This window comes from Condylura cristata, unplaced genomic scaffold (assembly GCF_000260355.1).
Source record: "Condylura cristata isolate star-nosed mole 26May11 unplaced genomic scaffold, ConCri1.0 scaffold00041, whole genome shotgun sequence".
NCBI classification, from domain to species: domain Eukaryota; kingdom Metazoa; phylum Chordata; class Mammalia; order Eulipotyphla; family Talpidae; genus Condylura; species Condylura cristata.
The window spans coordinates 5,477,626-5,492,824 of NW_004567142.1; the positions used below are offsets into that span (position 1 = coordinate 5,477,626).

General features: G+C 60.8%; 2 protein-coding genes across 2 annotated transcripts in view; one reads left to right on the forward strand and one right to left on the reverse strand.

Annotated features, from left to right (window-relative positions):
- The window catches only part of SYT3 (synaptotagmin III), a 12,113-nt gene extending 9,329 nt beyond the window's left edge, over nucleotides 1-2,784 (reverse strand). Inside the window, exons 1-3 of the mRNA XM_012733523.1 lie at nucleotides 2,535-2,784; nucleotides 994-1,158; nucleotides 600-721 (exon numbers count right to left, since the gene is read on the reverse strand). Coding sequence (XP_012588977.1) covers nucleotides 600-721; nucleotides 994-1,144 — 273 coding nt within the window. The 5' untranslated portion in view covers nucleotides 1,145-1,158; nucleotides 2,535-2,784. The remainder of the gene's footprint in view (nucleotides 1-599; nucleotides 722-993; nucleotides 1,159-2,534) is intronic.
- Nucleotides 2,785-5,246: 2,462 nt separating this feature from the next.
- Nucleotides 5,247-15,070, forward strand: LOC101633369 (chromosome unknown open reading frame, human C19orf81). The gene is made up of 4 exons (XM_012733629.1): nucleotides 5,247-5,377; nucleotides 12,489-12,609; nucleotides 13,545-13,684; nucleotides 14,446-15,070. The coding sequence occupies exons 1-4, from the start codon at nucleotides 5,247-5,249 to the stop codon at nucleotides 14,639-14,641; spliced, it is 588 nt and encodes a 195-aa protein (XP_012589083.1). The 3' UTR covers nucleotides 14,642-15,070.
- The last annotated feature ends 129 nt before the right edge of the window (nucleotides 15,071-15,199 follow it).

Sequence of the window (15,199 nt, forward strand, 5' to 3'; positions counted from 1 at the left end):
CGTTCTCCACAAAAGGGGGCTGAGTCAACAGACTGCCCCCCTGCGAAGCCCCACAGCCGGGAAGCAGTCAGGACTTGACCTGGGGGTCCCACGTCCCCACCCGGGGTCTGTCAGCAGAGGACCACCGGGGTCACTGCCCCCCAAGCTTCTCTCAGTGGGTATAGCCAAGGCTGTCCCTGCAGTGAAACGTAACCAGGAATACAACAGCTTCTGTCAGCCCTGTGGGTCCTTTAGGAAACCCTGAAGCTTGGGGACCCCAAATGGCGGGGGAGAGTCACAATCAAACTGTGGCTGTGCTTACAGGCTGGGGGAGTCACCAGCCCTGCAGCCCTCTGGGTCTCTGGCATCACTGCCCCCACAGGGACAGAGGGTCACCCCATGCACGCGACGACCCCCCCGCCCCCGTCCACCTGGACCAAGCCACGCCCCCACTTCCTAGCTCTCGGACCCCGCTGCGTCCTGGCGGGTGACCCTTCTAAGCCTCAGTTTGCCCATGCACGTGGGTGGTTGTGAGCAGCCAGGGAAATGAGCCCGCCCCGGACGGGGCCCGGTGCCCTCGGCGCTCAGCAAATGTGTCCCTGCCGGGACTGAATGCTCACCGTGGGGGCCAGCTTGTTCCAGGCCCGGTGGTGGATTCTGGCACTTGACTCTCCCCACTGCCCCCCGAGACACTGACTTATGATCCCCACAGGGTGACTTCTTATTGCCACGGATGAGGAAACTGAGGCACAGAAGAGTCGTCTGCCTAACCAAGTCAGGAAGTGAGGGTTCAGACCCAGACCCAGATATCTGAAGGGGAGATGCGGCAGGAGGAGGGGGCGCAGGGGAGACACCCCGAGGGCCGGGGGTCACCGGGCCGCCGAGCTCCTCCTCCCGAGGCCAGAGGCCGGGGCCAGCAGCCGGCAGCCGGGTCTGTCCCCTCCAGGGACGCCGCGGGGTCTGTCCTGCATCTCTGGGCACGCGGCCGCGGTGGCCCGACGCTGGGGTGCTGACCTGCATCCGGACCCCGGGGGTAGCCTCGGATCCGCAGGTTGTCGAACTCCTGGCACCTGTCGCTGGTGTCGGCGTCTCGCACCCGTGTGCAGAGTTCCGAGACCAGGACGATGGCCCTCCGGCACAGGTCGTCGTCGTAGTCCCCCGACATGGTGGCGGCGGGGCCTGTCCTCGGGGTGGCGCGAGGGATGCCGGGGGACACGGGCGGGGGGGGCGGGTCAGGGGCAATGAGGGAGGAATGGAAAGGGGGAAATAAATTAGGGGCCGAACAAGAGGACTGAAGTTAGGGGGCAGACCAGAGGAGGTCGGACAAACGGGGGGACAGGGGACAGCTTGACATGAACAGATAAGGGGACAGGGACGGGGCAGATGGGCGGGGGAAGAACCCAGAGGGACCGGTGGGGGGACAGTGGTCCGGGAGGCACGGGGAAAGGGTGGGCGGACAAGGAGACCAGATTAGGGCGCGCAGGGAAGACGGGGTCTCGGCACGGACCGACGGGGACACTCATTCGTCGCCGCTCATTCAGCAGCGATCAATGAGCGCCAACGACATGCCAGGCGCTGTGCCAGCTGCTGCAGATCCGGCGGGGAACACACCCCACGCGTCCCCCGACTTCTGGTGTCACGATCCAATGAGAGGAGACAGGCGTGAACAAGTCACCACACACCTGAAGACAGGACCCTGGGCCGGGAGGCCCGAAACAGACCCAGCAGGCACAGGGGAGCAGCGGGAGGCGAGGTGGGGGCGGGGCCCCCGGGGTTCTCTGAGACCCAAAGAGGAGGTGGAGGGCAGGGCCACCCCGCTGGAGCAGGGAAGAGCATTCAGCACCACAGGAACAGCGCAGCGTGGCCGCCGGGAAAGGGCTTGGCCAGCTCCAGATATGGAAGGAGGCCAGATGGGAGTAGACGGGGGAGCGGCGGGAGGGCTGGCAGGCAGAGGCTGAGGGACGGAAAGGTTCTGTGGTGCTGGCTGGGGAGCCAGGACAGCAGGGGCCAAGCTCGGGGAGGGAGAGGCAGCCGGGCGTCGGGGGCAGGGAGGGGCAACTGGGGCCCAGGAGAGCCAGACAGCAGGGACACACAGGAGGTCCGTGTGGGAGGGAGACTTGGGGTGCAAGCCACAGATCATCTGGTGGGAAATTCAGAGCGCAGAGATGGGTGGGCAGCCGGGCAGAGAGGAGCAGGGTGTGGACAGGATACCTTTAAGAGAAAACCAGGGGGCTGGAGGATGGATGGGGTGCAGAGATACAGGGTGGACGGGAGCACAGGGTGCAGAGGGAGGGAACCAGAGACCGGGTCACCGGAAGGTTGGGTGGTGGGGGAGTTGGAGGGAGGGAGGGAGGCAAAAATGAGGGGACTAAGAGCAGAGGTGGATGTGGGCAGAGAGCAAATTGGCCGCACGTGGTTTGGAGTCAGACATGGGAGCTGGGCTGGAAGGAGGGTGCAGGGGGAATTGGGGACAGACAGAGCAGGACTGACAGATGGACAGAGGCCGCGGGCGGCTGCAGCGGCCAGGACTCTGCGACCGGCTGGGTCAGACTCACCTGCGCTTATCCCTGCCGTGTCCTGGATGGCAGCCTAGGCGGCGGCTGGCGGCAGCCCATGGGGGTTGTAGGGCGGACCAGGGGCTGCAGACCTGGCCCCACGCGCCAGGTGGTGAGAAGGGGTGCCGGGTCTGGGGGGCGGGGGGAGAAAAAGGTCGATCTGAACCTCACATCTCGTCTTACTCAGGCCAGCTGCTCGACCCCAGGCGACCTCCAGGAGGTCCAGTCACCCCCTCCCTTCCACCTCCCGGCCCCCAGAGCCCGCTGAGCTCAGACACTACAATTCCCGGCAGGCCTCGCGCTCGCGCTGCTGCGGCTCTATAGAGCCGGCGCTGCAGGGACTGCTGGGAGTTGAAGTCCTGAATGCCTCTCCCGGCTGCAGCGAGGATGGGAATTTTTTCGGAGGTGGGGGGGTTAACAGATGCCGGGGTCCCAAGGCGCTGCAGGGGACAGAGGAATGATGTCCGGGACCTAGAGAGGTCGCGAGGCCCTAAACCCTGAGGGCCCATGGAGTGGGTAAGCGAGTCCTACGCCCGAGTGCTCAGTGGGCGAGGACTGGGGTACACCCAGGTGTTTCGGGACGCCCCCTCCTCCAGAGCCACGTGCCCCTCCCGGGGCAGCCGGCAAGCGCTGCAGCACTCCCACTCCCCGGCCGCAGCCCCGCGCGCCCGTGCACCTACCCCCGCCCCCACGCGCCGGGGCCGCCCCCCGGGATCTGGCTGGGGCGGGGGCTGTGGTGGGGGAGGGGGAGGAGCGGACTCACCGGAGCCGCCGCGCCGCCGCCGCAGCCCCGCGCGCCCGCCGCGGTGCCCGCTCGGCTCCTCCCCTCGCCCCTGTCGCAGGTCCGCGGCTCCTCCCCTGCCCCCCCTCCCGCTTCCCCTCCGAACCTGCGGCTGGAGAGCCACATCGCGCGGCCGCAGCGGACGGCGACGGTTGCCCCGGACCGCGGCGTCAGAGCCCCGCGCGCTTCCCCTGTCCGACCCCCGGAGCTCGGGCCGAGCGCCCCTAATACCCGGGGTCCCGGCCCTGCCCATCTTTTCGCAGACTGGGACGTCCGGGCCCCCAGTCACCTCCTCTGCCAGGACCCCTGAACTCCTAACCCCATTCCATTCTCAGATCCAGGAATCCGGAGATGGGGTTCCCGCCCCCCACCTCCCCGGCATTTAGGACTTCAAATCCCACCCTCAGACCCGCCGGGTCGGAAGAACCCCGGCTGGCTTGGGGGCGGGGAGGCGGAGCTACGGTCTGGCCGCCGGCCGCGGGTGGGGAGGCCCCTCCGGCACCCGGCTTTGAATCCTGCCGGGGCGCTGCCGCCCCAGCGTGCTCGCGCTCTTTGGTCTGCTCGGCCTTCTCGTCCACAGCAGACGCCACCTTTGTCCCCTAAGGGATCCAGGGGGGTGAGAAAACAGTCGCTGGAAACTACCGCACTGGCACCAAGTAGGTGCTTAATGAGCGTTTCTTCCAAGCAGCCAGTAACGGCTCATGGTGGATTAATAGCCGTTCAGGATAATTGCCGCGGCGGCCACGCTAAGTGCTTTGGGGCATTTTCTCATTTAATCTCACGCTGGTCCTAGGAGGTGGCAGCAATTATGTTAGTCCCATTTCACAGAGGAAACAGCAGAGGCTCAGGGAGGCAAATCCCCAGAGACAGACCAGAGTCACAGCAACGGCCCGCTGGGGTGACTGGGGGGCCCCCCTCATCCTCAGTGTATCCCCTCCCAGTGACACCCCTAAAATTAGATTCTAATTTTAGATTATAGTCTAATTAAAAACCCAGAATCCCGCCTGCTGCTTCTGCGAACACAATTTTAAGACAAGTGTGGTAGGAGTTGATCCCTAATTCCAGCTAGGTCACCCCCCACCCCACTGCTGCCTCTATACTTTTGATCATTGAAAAACTCGAAGTTGAGCTGGCTGGGTCCAGGGAACGGGATTTTGTTGTAAACAGAGGTAAACTTCCTGCGAACGTATTTGCTCTTCCTTCTGATTTTCTTCGTAGCATTTTCCTTCCTCAGCGGACTTGTGAGAATACCGCATATACTACAGGGGACACACATCTGTTATTATGTGATCACGGCCTGTTTATATTAGCCAGACACCTTCCAATCAACAGCAGGCTATTCATAGTTCTGGGGGAGTTAAAATTATACCTGGATTTCTGAGTGAGAGGAGGTGGGTGTCCCCAACTGCACCCGGTCCCCTCCCCCATTGTTCAAGTTTCAATCTGCAGTCTTGTCATTCTGTAGAATTTCCCAGAAGCGCCTCCCAGGTCCCCGGGAATCCTATCTCCACTCTGCTTGCATTTCCCCAGATGGACCTACAGTTGCATCAGGAAGCTCGCATGGGGTACACGCCCACGATGCGTGTGTGCGTGCAGCTCCCCCAAACCCAGTCAGAGCCATACCCTGGCACCCAGCTGGGGCCCCTGGGGCATGGCTGCTGGCTCCCCAGGGAGAGACATGGGAAAGCAGTATGCAGGAGCACACAGTCAGAGCTGGGCTGGCCGGACACGTTTCCTGCACGTGCTCACACGGATGGCCCGGGGGCACAGGAAATACAACTCATCTTCACGTACAGGCAGAGGGGTACAATCAAACCACGATGAGAGAGCACCTCACTCCATGAAAATGGCCCATCCCACACAGCCCGGAGCAAGTGCTGGTGAAGGCGGGATGGACTGAATAGCCTGGTCCAGCCTCTACAGAAAACAGTATGGCCGCCGCTCAAAGGATTAAACACACATCTACCCTGTGGGCCAACAACCCCAAGCCTAGGAACTACCCAAAGGATGCTCATCTGTGTTCACTGCAGCGCCATGTGCAACAGCCAGGTCCCGCAAGCAGGTGAGGGCTGTGTACGTGGTGGAATACTACACAGCCATCAACAATGATGGCATAACATTATCTCTGAGGAGTGGCTGCTGTTCAATGTGACGTGTCAGGACAAGGACAAATGCCAGGTCACTTCCCTTCTATGTGGACTGTAGAGAAACAAAGCAAAGGCGCTGGCGAGGGGTAACCAAACCCTAGAAATCTGATAGTGAATTGAGTCTCCCAGAGGGCGATCCTGGGAATGGGGTTAGAGGGGACCCAGTGAGCTATGTGGGGGACTGTGGGTGCTTGGTGGAAGCTATGGGGTGGTGGCATGCACCTGAAGAGGCACGAACCTGTACCTTGAGTCTTATACTATGTTGTACCTCAGTAAAAAAGTACCCCCCAAAAAGACACCCCCTCCCCAAATAATACCCAAAAAACACACACAGACTCTCAGGCTGCCCAGGCACTGAGGGGCAGGCTACGGCCTGGTCCCAATTTGTGACTTTAGGGCCAGGCAGTCTCGTTGCTGTGTGGCCTGGGGTGAATTCACTGTCTTCCTAATGCCTCACCTTCCCTTATCTATCATCCCAGACAATGCTTGTTTAAACCTAGACTCATCAAGCTATTTTGAGGGTCAAGTTACAGTCACACAAAGTGCTGAGAAAAAATGGCTAGTGTTTGCTGTTGTCACGATTAGTGACTATTGCAGCTCAGAGAGGGCAAGGGTCCTGCCCACAGTCACACAGCAGGGAGGACTCAGCGCTGAGATTCTAAGTCCCGCAGGGATGAAGCTGGAGCCCTGGGTGCAGCCCTGGTGATGTAGCTGCAGACGTGGAAAGGAGCACAGCGAGGCTGGCAGGAGGGAGTCTGGCGCACTGAGGAGCCCGGGGAGCACCGAGAGCCGCGGGGAGCACTGCTTTGGTTTTAGCGCTGTGTTGCCGCTGCCTGACTCTGGTGCAGGGAGGCGGTCGGCCGACGGGTCAAGAAGGAGATGGATAAATGGGAGGGTGTGTGTGTGTGGGTGTGTTTGTGTGTAGAGGGGTGTCCGGAGAAGGAAGGATGGATGGGTGGGCGGTGGGTGGACTAGTGAATGGCTGAGTGGATGGGCGGGTGGGCGCGCAGGGGACGCGTGGAGGGTGGGCTGATGGGGAGAAAGTGGGTGGGTGGTGAGGTCACGCTTGGTCACGCACGTGTGCCAGCAGCAACGCCTCTTCCGAGAGGAACTTAGCCCCTGGCCTGACCTGGCACTGGCCAGGGGCTGGGGGCCCGGAGCCGAGTCTGAGAGCTACAGCCAGCCCCACCCTTGGTGGCCGGACTGTTGCCGGGGAGGGAAGTGCTGACTCAGGGAACCGTGTCCCAGGCTGCCTGCCAGAGCGGGGCGCGGGCGGCCTGAGAGATGGGGTGAGCGGCTGTTGGGGCCAAGACAGAGGCCGGGAAGGGGCTGGTAGACAGGGACAGAGAAGCAGGCGGGAGGCGGGCGCGCAGGAGGGGAGGGCGCAGAGGGGCCGCCCCCAGAAGGCCCTCCACAGCCTGATTCTTGGCTCTGCACGGAGCAAACTGCCCGAAGGTCAAGGTCTGGTCCCTAGAAAGCCGGAGCAGATGCTCACCGGGCAGGGACACTCAAGGCAGAGACGCTGGGAGGGCAGGAAAGATGAGGGCCAGAGACTGGGGCAGAGGCCTGGACCAGGCACTGAGGGCACAGACCACCTGCTGAGAAGAAAGGGGTGCCCCCCCACTCCTGCACTGGGGTCCTGGAGGCCCCCAGCCTCCTCCCTCACATGGAGCCCCTCCGCCTCCTCTGAAGGTACCATGGCAACCAGGCTCCGCCCGCCTCCCCTCCCCCTGTAGAATCCATCCAGTGTCCGTTTGAATCTCACCTGTGTCTACCAGTTCCTGAGACAGGGATGAGCAGAGGGCAAGTGGGACCAGAAAGGGGTGACAGCGGGGAGGGGAGCCAGGGAGCATGGCAAAGACAACTCTAAGAGGAGAGAGATGGGGCGAGCCGGAAAAAGGGAGACTGGGGGGACATGGGGAGACAGAGGGGGTGACAGGGCTAGAGAGAGACAGAAAAGTATGAGGGAGGGAGAGAGAGGGGCCTAGGGAGTCTGTGGGGAACCTGAGCGAGGAACGGGGTGATGGAGCAGGGGCGGGGCAGGGCAGAGGGCAGGGCAGGGAAACCCAGGGAGCGGGTGGGGGAGAGACAGGGAGGGAGGCTCGGAGAGTGGGGAGACAGGCAGGCCGGCAAGCGGGCAGACAGGGGGGCAAACAGAGAGGAAGCCAGGGGGGCAGGGCGGGGTGCACAGAGAGACTGGAGGAGACAAGGAGGGGGGCAGGAAGAGGCAGAGCCCGGCATGTGGGGAAGAAGTTGGGGCTCCCAGGGGCTCGCTGAGGTCAGGGGCACCCAGGCTCCTCGGTGGCCGCAGGCTTGCAGTTCCTCCACGCTCACCCCCTGGCGCTCCAGAGAGGAGGAGGCAGAGGTGGCCCCCGGGAGGAGCAGCTGGGGGCTGCCGGGCCAGAGCTCTTCTCCCCACCCCACTGAGACATCCCCCACCCGCCTCCCCAGGACCCAGCAAGGGGCGGGGCCCCTGCACTCCTGCACCCTGGGCTTGCACAGGGAGGCAGGTACTGAGCCGTCTGTCTGTCCGTCCGCCCGTCTGTGTGGGGTGCTGGGGGTGGGCTTCCTTCAGCCACGCACTGCGTGGTGGCCCTGGCTTCCGGCGCGGCCTGCACTGGTCACTCGTCTTCCAGAGAGAGCCATCCCGGGTCCTTACGTCCACCTGGTCCTGGACGCCCGCTCTGGACTTCAAGCTACATTTCCCATGATCCCCTGCAGTTCCTTGGCCAATGGTTCGGATCCAGAACTACATTTCCCATGAGCGCCTGGGGCCTGAACAATTTTTCTGAGGCCCTTATCCCCCTACATGCTCTGCCCTGACCCCCACATGCTCCTGCCTCCCACATTCATTGGCTTCAGCATCTGTCCCCAAAGCCAGCCCTGTCCCTTGTCCCATCATCCTATGGCCCACTGACACCCCGTCACTGCCCTAGACCCCAGGTTCTACACCTCACCCCGTTCGCAGTCATCAGCCCCCATCCCAATGGGCTCTGCCCCACCCCTACCTCTCCACCCCTCACCCTTGGGTCTTGTCCCCTTCCCTGAGGACCTTTCTCCTCAGTCCCTCCTTCTTCCCCTCCAGCCCATTCCCAGCTTGGTCCCAGGAAAGTCTTCCTGCCACCCCGTGCCAGCCTCTCTCTCATTCACAGGTGCCCCTCATTCCCCACGGCCCCAGCGCAGAGCTCCTGCGCCTCAGCCCCATGCCAGGCCCAGGACTCGAGACTCGTGTTTCGGGGCCCCTCCTTATGCTCTGCTGTAGCACAGCCCATGCATTTGTTCACTCAACATTTATTGAGCAATGTCTGGGCGAGCATGCACTTGGCTGGCAAGTAATAGGACACTGGACTCTGTCAAGCGGCAGGGCGCGTTTGCCATTGACTGAGTCAGCAGCTTGATGATGTCACTGAGAACCCCACGTCGACCTCCCTGCTTTCCACTGGTGGTGCAGGCACCCTTTTGCATACCACCTTTCTTACCTGATGGTCACAAAGTGGCTGCCACAGCTCCAGGCCTCACTTCCACAGTTCTTCATCCTCAGGATCCCCGGATGACCTCTCTTCCTCTCATTGGCCAGCAGCATGACTCACCCACCCACTCCTGTCTCAGCTCTTGGCAAAAGGCATGAGCTCATCTCCATTGTTTCAGTCCGTGCTCCTCAACTCTGGCTAAACACCTGGTGAGAGGAGGAAGAAATAAAAAGAACCACCTCGCCTAACCTCCCCTCAGGTCCAATTTAATGAGAATCTCCAGGACTGGACCGTAGCCTGGATGTTTTTGGCATGCTTGCCGGGTGGTGAGGAAGATCCATAAGGGTTGGGAGACCTTGGTAAAGTTGGATGGGGTATCCCTGGAGGATGTGGGGGTCAGGGAGCCTTGTCTTGAGTTGCCTGAGTGAGGCTGGGAGGCAGGTGGAGATGACTGAAAGGACTGCCTTTTGGGGTTCTACTCTTAAGACATCCTCAGTGTCAGGTGCATTGCTAGACAGAGGCAACCCCATAGTGGTGAAACAGACCCCATTTCTCTGCTCTCCAGTCTCTCTGCATGTTTGAAAGGCCTCTTCTTTTCATGGCTGCACCCCATGCCATCTGTAACCAAGCACCCACCCGCAAAATGTAATTTACGTATAGTTCCAGAAAAACAGAGAGGAATTGGGTGACCAGCTGGCCAGCTTTGTAGGTCAACATTTGTTCGTCTCATTCATTCAAAGTGGGGTTCGATTGTAGTGAGGTGATAATGCTTTACAATGCCGTCTGACATAGTGGTGTGGGATCACATCTCTTCAGATGTAAGGTACCAAATTTTCATTTCAATTCTGCTGTTTTCTGTTTGCTCTGAGTGATATTTTGGGAGCAGTGACATTTTTGGGTGATCGGGTTGCAAAGGCTGGCACAGGCCCTCAGGAGGCTGATGGGTCCCAAGTGTCTGCCTATCGTGCCAAATGACGAAATGGGCCAGCCTATTCTTGGGCAGAGAGGGCAGACATGAAACACACATCTCACAAATAATTTATAACCTATGACTGCAATCAGTGTTCCTCAGTGTTGGGGCTGTAGAGAATTCTGGGAAGCTTCTGAGGTTATTGTAATTTGCTTAAAGACTTTAGCCCTTGGTGAGCCCTCTGCATGAAACATCTAGTTCCTTGCCACTTCTTTGTCGCTGTAGACATCACCTCCTCCAGGGAGCCTTCCCTGATTGTTCTCAAAGGGTGTGTCCCTTCTGCCTCATGACAAGCCCTTCCTTGCACAGTGGGAGGGGAAGGAAGCATGTTGAAGTGTGAAGTTGTACTTCCAAAGTGATAGTTTTATAAACAAATGGAGAATCAAGAACAAAAGAAGTAAACGAATATGGTTTTCTGGTGGGGTGACTGCAGAAAGAAGGAGTCTGGGTGGAAGGACTGGGTGGAAGGCAGCAGGCTGGGAGACAGAGAACACACTTGGAAAGATGTTTGCCCTGTTTCTACCACGCCGGGCTGTGTGACACTGGCCAAGCCACTGCATCTTTCTGTGCTTCCGTTTCACCTTTTATTGAACTATCCTGTCTTGGAAGGTTCTCGTGATTCTGCGGTAGCAGGTATTTGAAGGTGCTTGGCTTTTGAAAAGGGACTATAAACACGGCGTTATGACTGCGTGGTGCTGAGGAGATGACTGCATTGGCGGGATGTAGGAGAGGCCAAATGGCTTCAGGAAAATGACCGCAGAGGTCACCAGGGATGACCACATGCAGGGAAGGGGATCTTGTTTTGAAATGCAGATTAGATCCAGCATGTCCTGAAATGCTGTTTCCAACAAGCACCCCAGATCACACTCTGGGGGGGCAAGCCTCAGCCAGTGAGCACTTTATCCTGAGGACGAGGGGAGCCTCTTGGGGTTCTGTAACTATGGGGTGCTGAGACAAGCCAGCTGCCCTGCAGAAAAACGTGGGTGTATGGAGGCCAAGGACCAGAGGTGGGGGGATTGCTCTGGCCTAAGGGCTGTGGCAGCGTGGTGAAGCTGGAGACGGCCAGCACCGGGCGCAGAGACAGCCTTACTGGCTCCTCGGAGCCAGTTGTTGAATTTTGCAAGCTGGTTGTTAAAACTGTGGGTAGCATGAAATTGGCCACGGTAGAAGCATTGACACCATGAAAACTGACAAATGTTGCAATCTGTGAGGGAGTCAGAGAACCAGCCAGGCTGCAACCAGCTTGTTGACTTGCAAAGCAGGGCCCATTACCCACGAGGGTCTTCATCCCAGGCCACTTGGGAGGGTTGGGGGAAGCCGGCGTTGCTGGGATGGGCGGGTGCTGGCAGGAGTGGCAGTGAGCCCATGGGGGCCGAGGAGGGAGCGGCACGAACACTGTGTCAGGGATAAAAGACAGCGCCAGCCCCTAGCAGAAAGGGGGTGTTGGCCATTGTGTTTGGGGCCCCTGTTTGGCTGTGCCGAGACAGGACCCAGAGCAGCCTTATTTTGATCTTGGTCCACCATCATAAGTGCTGTTGACTGATGTTGGTAGAATTGCTCAGGCCCATACTCTGGACCTGGCCAGGAGAGGCTTGGCTGTGGGGAGCCGCCTTCTGCTTGGGCAGCTATGAGAGACCCCCCCGCCCACCAAGTGCAGAGGCATGGGGATGGATTATTGCCCCTGCATGTAAGGGGAGGCAGGTGTCTGGGCCTGATGGACGTGTCCCCCTCCCCGCTGGGATGCGGGAGCCCAGGTCCTCACCCTGTTGTTGCTCCATCATCTCCTGCCTGCTTGAAGCCAGCTGATTGCTCCACTCACATTCCAGGCCAGGCAGGGTCTAAAGCAAATGCACCTCTAAGCAAATGACTCCAACGTTGGCCTCCCCATCACCCTGAGAGTTTGTTGAGAACTGGGTCGTGTGCTCACCCTCAGCTGCCAGGGAACGGGGCATCTCCCGCAGCGGTGGGCCGTGTGCGGGGAATTTTCTAGGAGCCTAGAGGGAGGGAAACGGATCAAGGCTGACAACGCACAACCGGCCCTAAGAGACACCAGTGGCCAGAGGTGGGGTTGTCTAGAAGGTTCTAGAGGTGAGAGCTGTGCCAGCCTGGCCCCAGTGCAAGGCTACTTCAGAGGCTGCTGGAAGCAAGAAGCGGCAAATGCCCCCCCCACACCCCATCCTTCCACAGGCAGCCTCCCTGCAGTGCCCCCCTTAGAGTTGGTGGGCCAAGTGAAGGTGGAGCCCCGATCCTGACCTCACAGAGCCTGGTAAAATGGTGGCATCTGGCACTGAGACTCGGTAGTTTAATAACGTCCGGTTTAATGACTGGCGGTGGCACGGACAGCTCGTGGTGATGACCATCCGAGCAGTGTGTCTGGGGAAAGCTCAGGGCAGCTCACGAAGGCTTCTCCATCCCCAGGAAGCCTCCTGGTGGACCTAGGCGCCCAGGAGGAGGTGAAGCTTCAAAGCCTGAGCAGGCCGGCCAAATCCTCGTGAGTGGCCCCGCCCCGGGACTCCTTAGCTCAGCTTAGCCCAGTGTGCGCCAGGGCAGCGACCCTGACCACCCGCCGGCTCGCTCTCTCCCCAGGAAGCAGTACCTGCGCCAGGTCATCGCGGAGTATGAGGCGCTGGATCGCGAGCTCCCGTGCATCCGGAAGTTCGCCGCACAGCCCGCTGCTCAGCCCCTCTGCCTGTGCATGGAGACCTCGGTGAGTGGCCCCCGCCCTGCGGCCCCGGGCCCCGCGTCCCCGAATCAGGTATTGGAAAGGGCAAAGGGCTCAAAAGTGAGGCGCACAGGCCCCTCCCCGCCGCGGCGTCGGGAAGGGTAACCCAGAACTGAGTGTGAAGTCAAATTCAATCATCACGTGAACTGACCCCTGCTGACCCGAGGAGAAGCCAAGGGCAAGCAGAGGGGAGACCGAAGGCAGAAAAGAAAGGTGATGGAAAGGCGAGGGACACAGAGGCTTGCTTTCATCGAGTGTCAATTCTGCAGTGTGCACACATTTAACAAAGACTCAGGAAAAACCCCATTTTGGTCAGTTCGGCACACGGGCCATTCGCTGCGGCTTTTTTGCCAGTCCCTGTCCTCAGCCAGGGGAGGTGTGGTTAGGGTCTCAAGCTAAATGAGAGGTGCTCACATTAACAGGGTGCTTGTGCGCCTGGCGCCCCAGCTCACCTGGGTGACATCCCAGCACAGCTTTCGGTTCCTGTTCTAGAGACCACCTCCACCCGAGGCTCTCTCCTGTGGCTTTAAACAGTGGGCCCCCACATGCACCCTGGAGACTACCCTTCTGGAGGTGACCAATTTCATTTCGGCTCCTTAGCAAAGGTGTACCACACAGTCATCTCGTGCCGAAGATGTAGTCAGTCATCAGTCCATGTTTCTGGACGAAAAAGTTTCTGGTTCAGGCAACTCTTCCTTGATTTTTGGCAAACTGGTTTGGTGAGAACTGAGTGTTTTGAGATTTACCTAGCATGACAGGAGCTGCTTTTCGACCCGAGATCCCTGTCCTCCTGGCTCCTACAGGAGCGGAGCGTCAGGATCCTGGCATCAGTGCACCGGCCACTCAGTCACCTGGGGCCCTGGCCGTTCCCGCAGGGAGGCCCAGGGTGGGGACTGGAGGTGCTCTCTCTGATTCCCCAGCCCGAGGAGGACTTTACCCACCTGGAGGTGCTGGAGGCTCTGGAGGCCGAGTTGCCCGGGGCCATGGAGAGCGGGCGCGTGAGCAACATACGCTTTGAGAACGTGAACGTTATCTGCGGGACAGCTGGACACCGGGACCGGTGAGCCGCCGCGCGGGCGGGGGCGGGGCCGGGAGGCGAGGGGCGGGGCCTAGAGTGAGGACGGCGCGGGGGCGGGGCCGGGATGAGCCAATAGGTGGACGACTATCTCGGGGAGGGGCGGGACTGAAGGAGCACGGGGCGGGGCTGAAGGGCGGGGCCTGGGCCGGGCTGAGAGTGAGAGCCAGGAGAGGCGGGGTGGAGCGAGAGGGACCCTGGAGGAGGCAGAGCCTGGAGTGGAGAACCAGACACGTGAGTGACACACGTAGTGCCCGAAATGAGCAAGACCAAGGTTTGGGGACCGGGCCCCCTTAGAAGGCGGCCATGGCGGGGCGGGGCCTGGGCTGCACACCCTGTGGGGCCGGGCCAGTAGTGACCAGGTGGGCATGGACACGAGTGCACAGGTGGGGGCGGGGCCAGGAGGCACCGAGGTCGGGGCGTAGCCACTCCAAAATGCTGAAGCGGGCCGGGCGTTTGGAAAGCTGGCGCTTGGGCAGACCGCGACTGCCTGACAGCCGGGAGAAGACCGGGCTTAGAATGACCCAGGGGAGGTCGAAGTCCGGGTAATCTCAGCAGGAGAGCGGGGGTGGAGGGCTTGGGCAGTCCGGGGTAGAGGGACGCAGCGACGGGTAGAGGGACGAGAGCCGGTAGACTCAGAGTGGCCAGGCAGGGACGATCACGGGCGGGGCGGAGACCACCAGCGACCGGCCCTCCCGTCTTCCTGGCCCCGCCCTCCCGGCCCCGGCCCTTCACCGGCCCCGCAGGTGGCTCATCACGCTCACGGACTTCCAGGCGCGCGCGCGCCTGCTGAGCACCGGGCTCAGCCTCCGCGGGCTCTCGCGCCCTCTCGTGCGCCACGACGAACTGCTGCTGGACGATTACCGCCTGCACCTGCGCCGCTCCCTGGTCCGACGGCGCATGCTCGAGGCTCTGGGGGCGGAGCCGACCGAAGAAGACTGACGCGCGGGGGCCGGCCCCGGCTGCGCTTGCGCACCGCCCAGCGGCGCGAGCGAGCCGACCGGGACCCGAGGGGGCGGGGCCTCCCCAGGAAGGAGGCGGGGCCGGCTCGAGGGGGTGGATACTGTGAGTTTAATTATAAAGAATGACCTGGTACAAAAGCCATTTCTCTCTGCAAAATCTTGGTGGGGAGTCAGGGGGAGGGAGGTGATGGGGGGGTAGGCACGAACCCCCATAATGTAATTCCGCCTCCCTAAATCTTGCCCCGGTCCCTGCAGTGGACTCCAGGGTCCTGATCCCTTCAGGGATAGACTGAAGCGCGCGCGAGGGAAAACCCCAGGCGCCCGGCGATCCCGTCTCCTCCAGGCAGACGTCCTCATCCGCCCCCCTCCTTTTCCTCCTCCCACCCCCCTTGGAAGACAATTCTCGGGCTTTTATTTCAGGTTTTTTTTCTGAATTTTTTTTGTGTGTGTTCTAGGGTTTTTGTATTTTGTTATCGTTCCTCTTTTTGCTTGTCTCTCCTCTCTGCCCCGCGCTGCCCCCCATTCAGTCCCTTCCCCC

Bases quoted from the DNA above. Each gene is read 5' to 3' on its own strand.
- LOC101633369 (XM_012733629.1), top strand. From the start codon at position 5,247: ATGGCCGCCGCTCAAAGGATTAAACACACATCTACCCTGTGGGCCAAC. The intron at 12,610-13,544 runs GTGAGTGGCCCC...CTGATTCCCCAG, and splicing joins GCCTGTGCATGGAGACCTCG to CCCGAGGAGGACTTTACCCA. The intron at 13,685-14,445 runs GTGAGCCGCCGC...CCGGCCCCGCAG, and splicing joins ACAGCTGGACACCGGGACCG to GTGGCTCATCACGCTCACGG.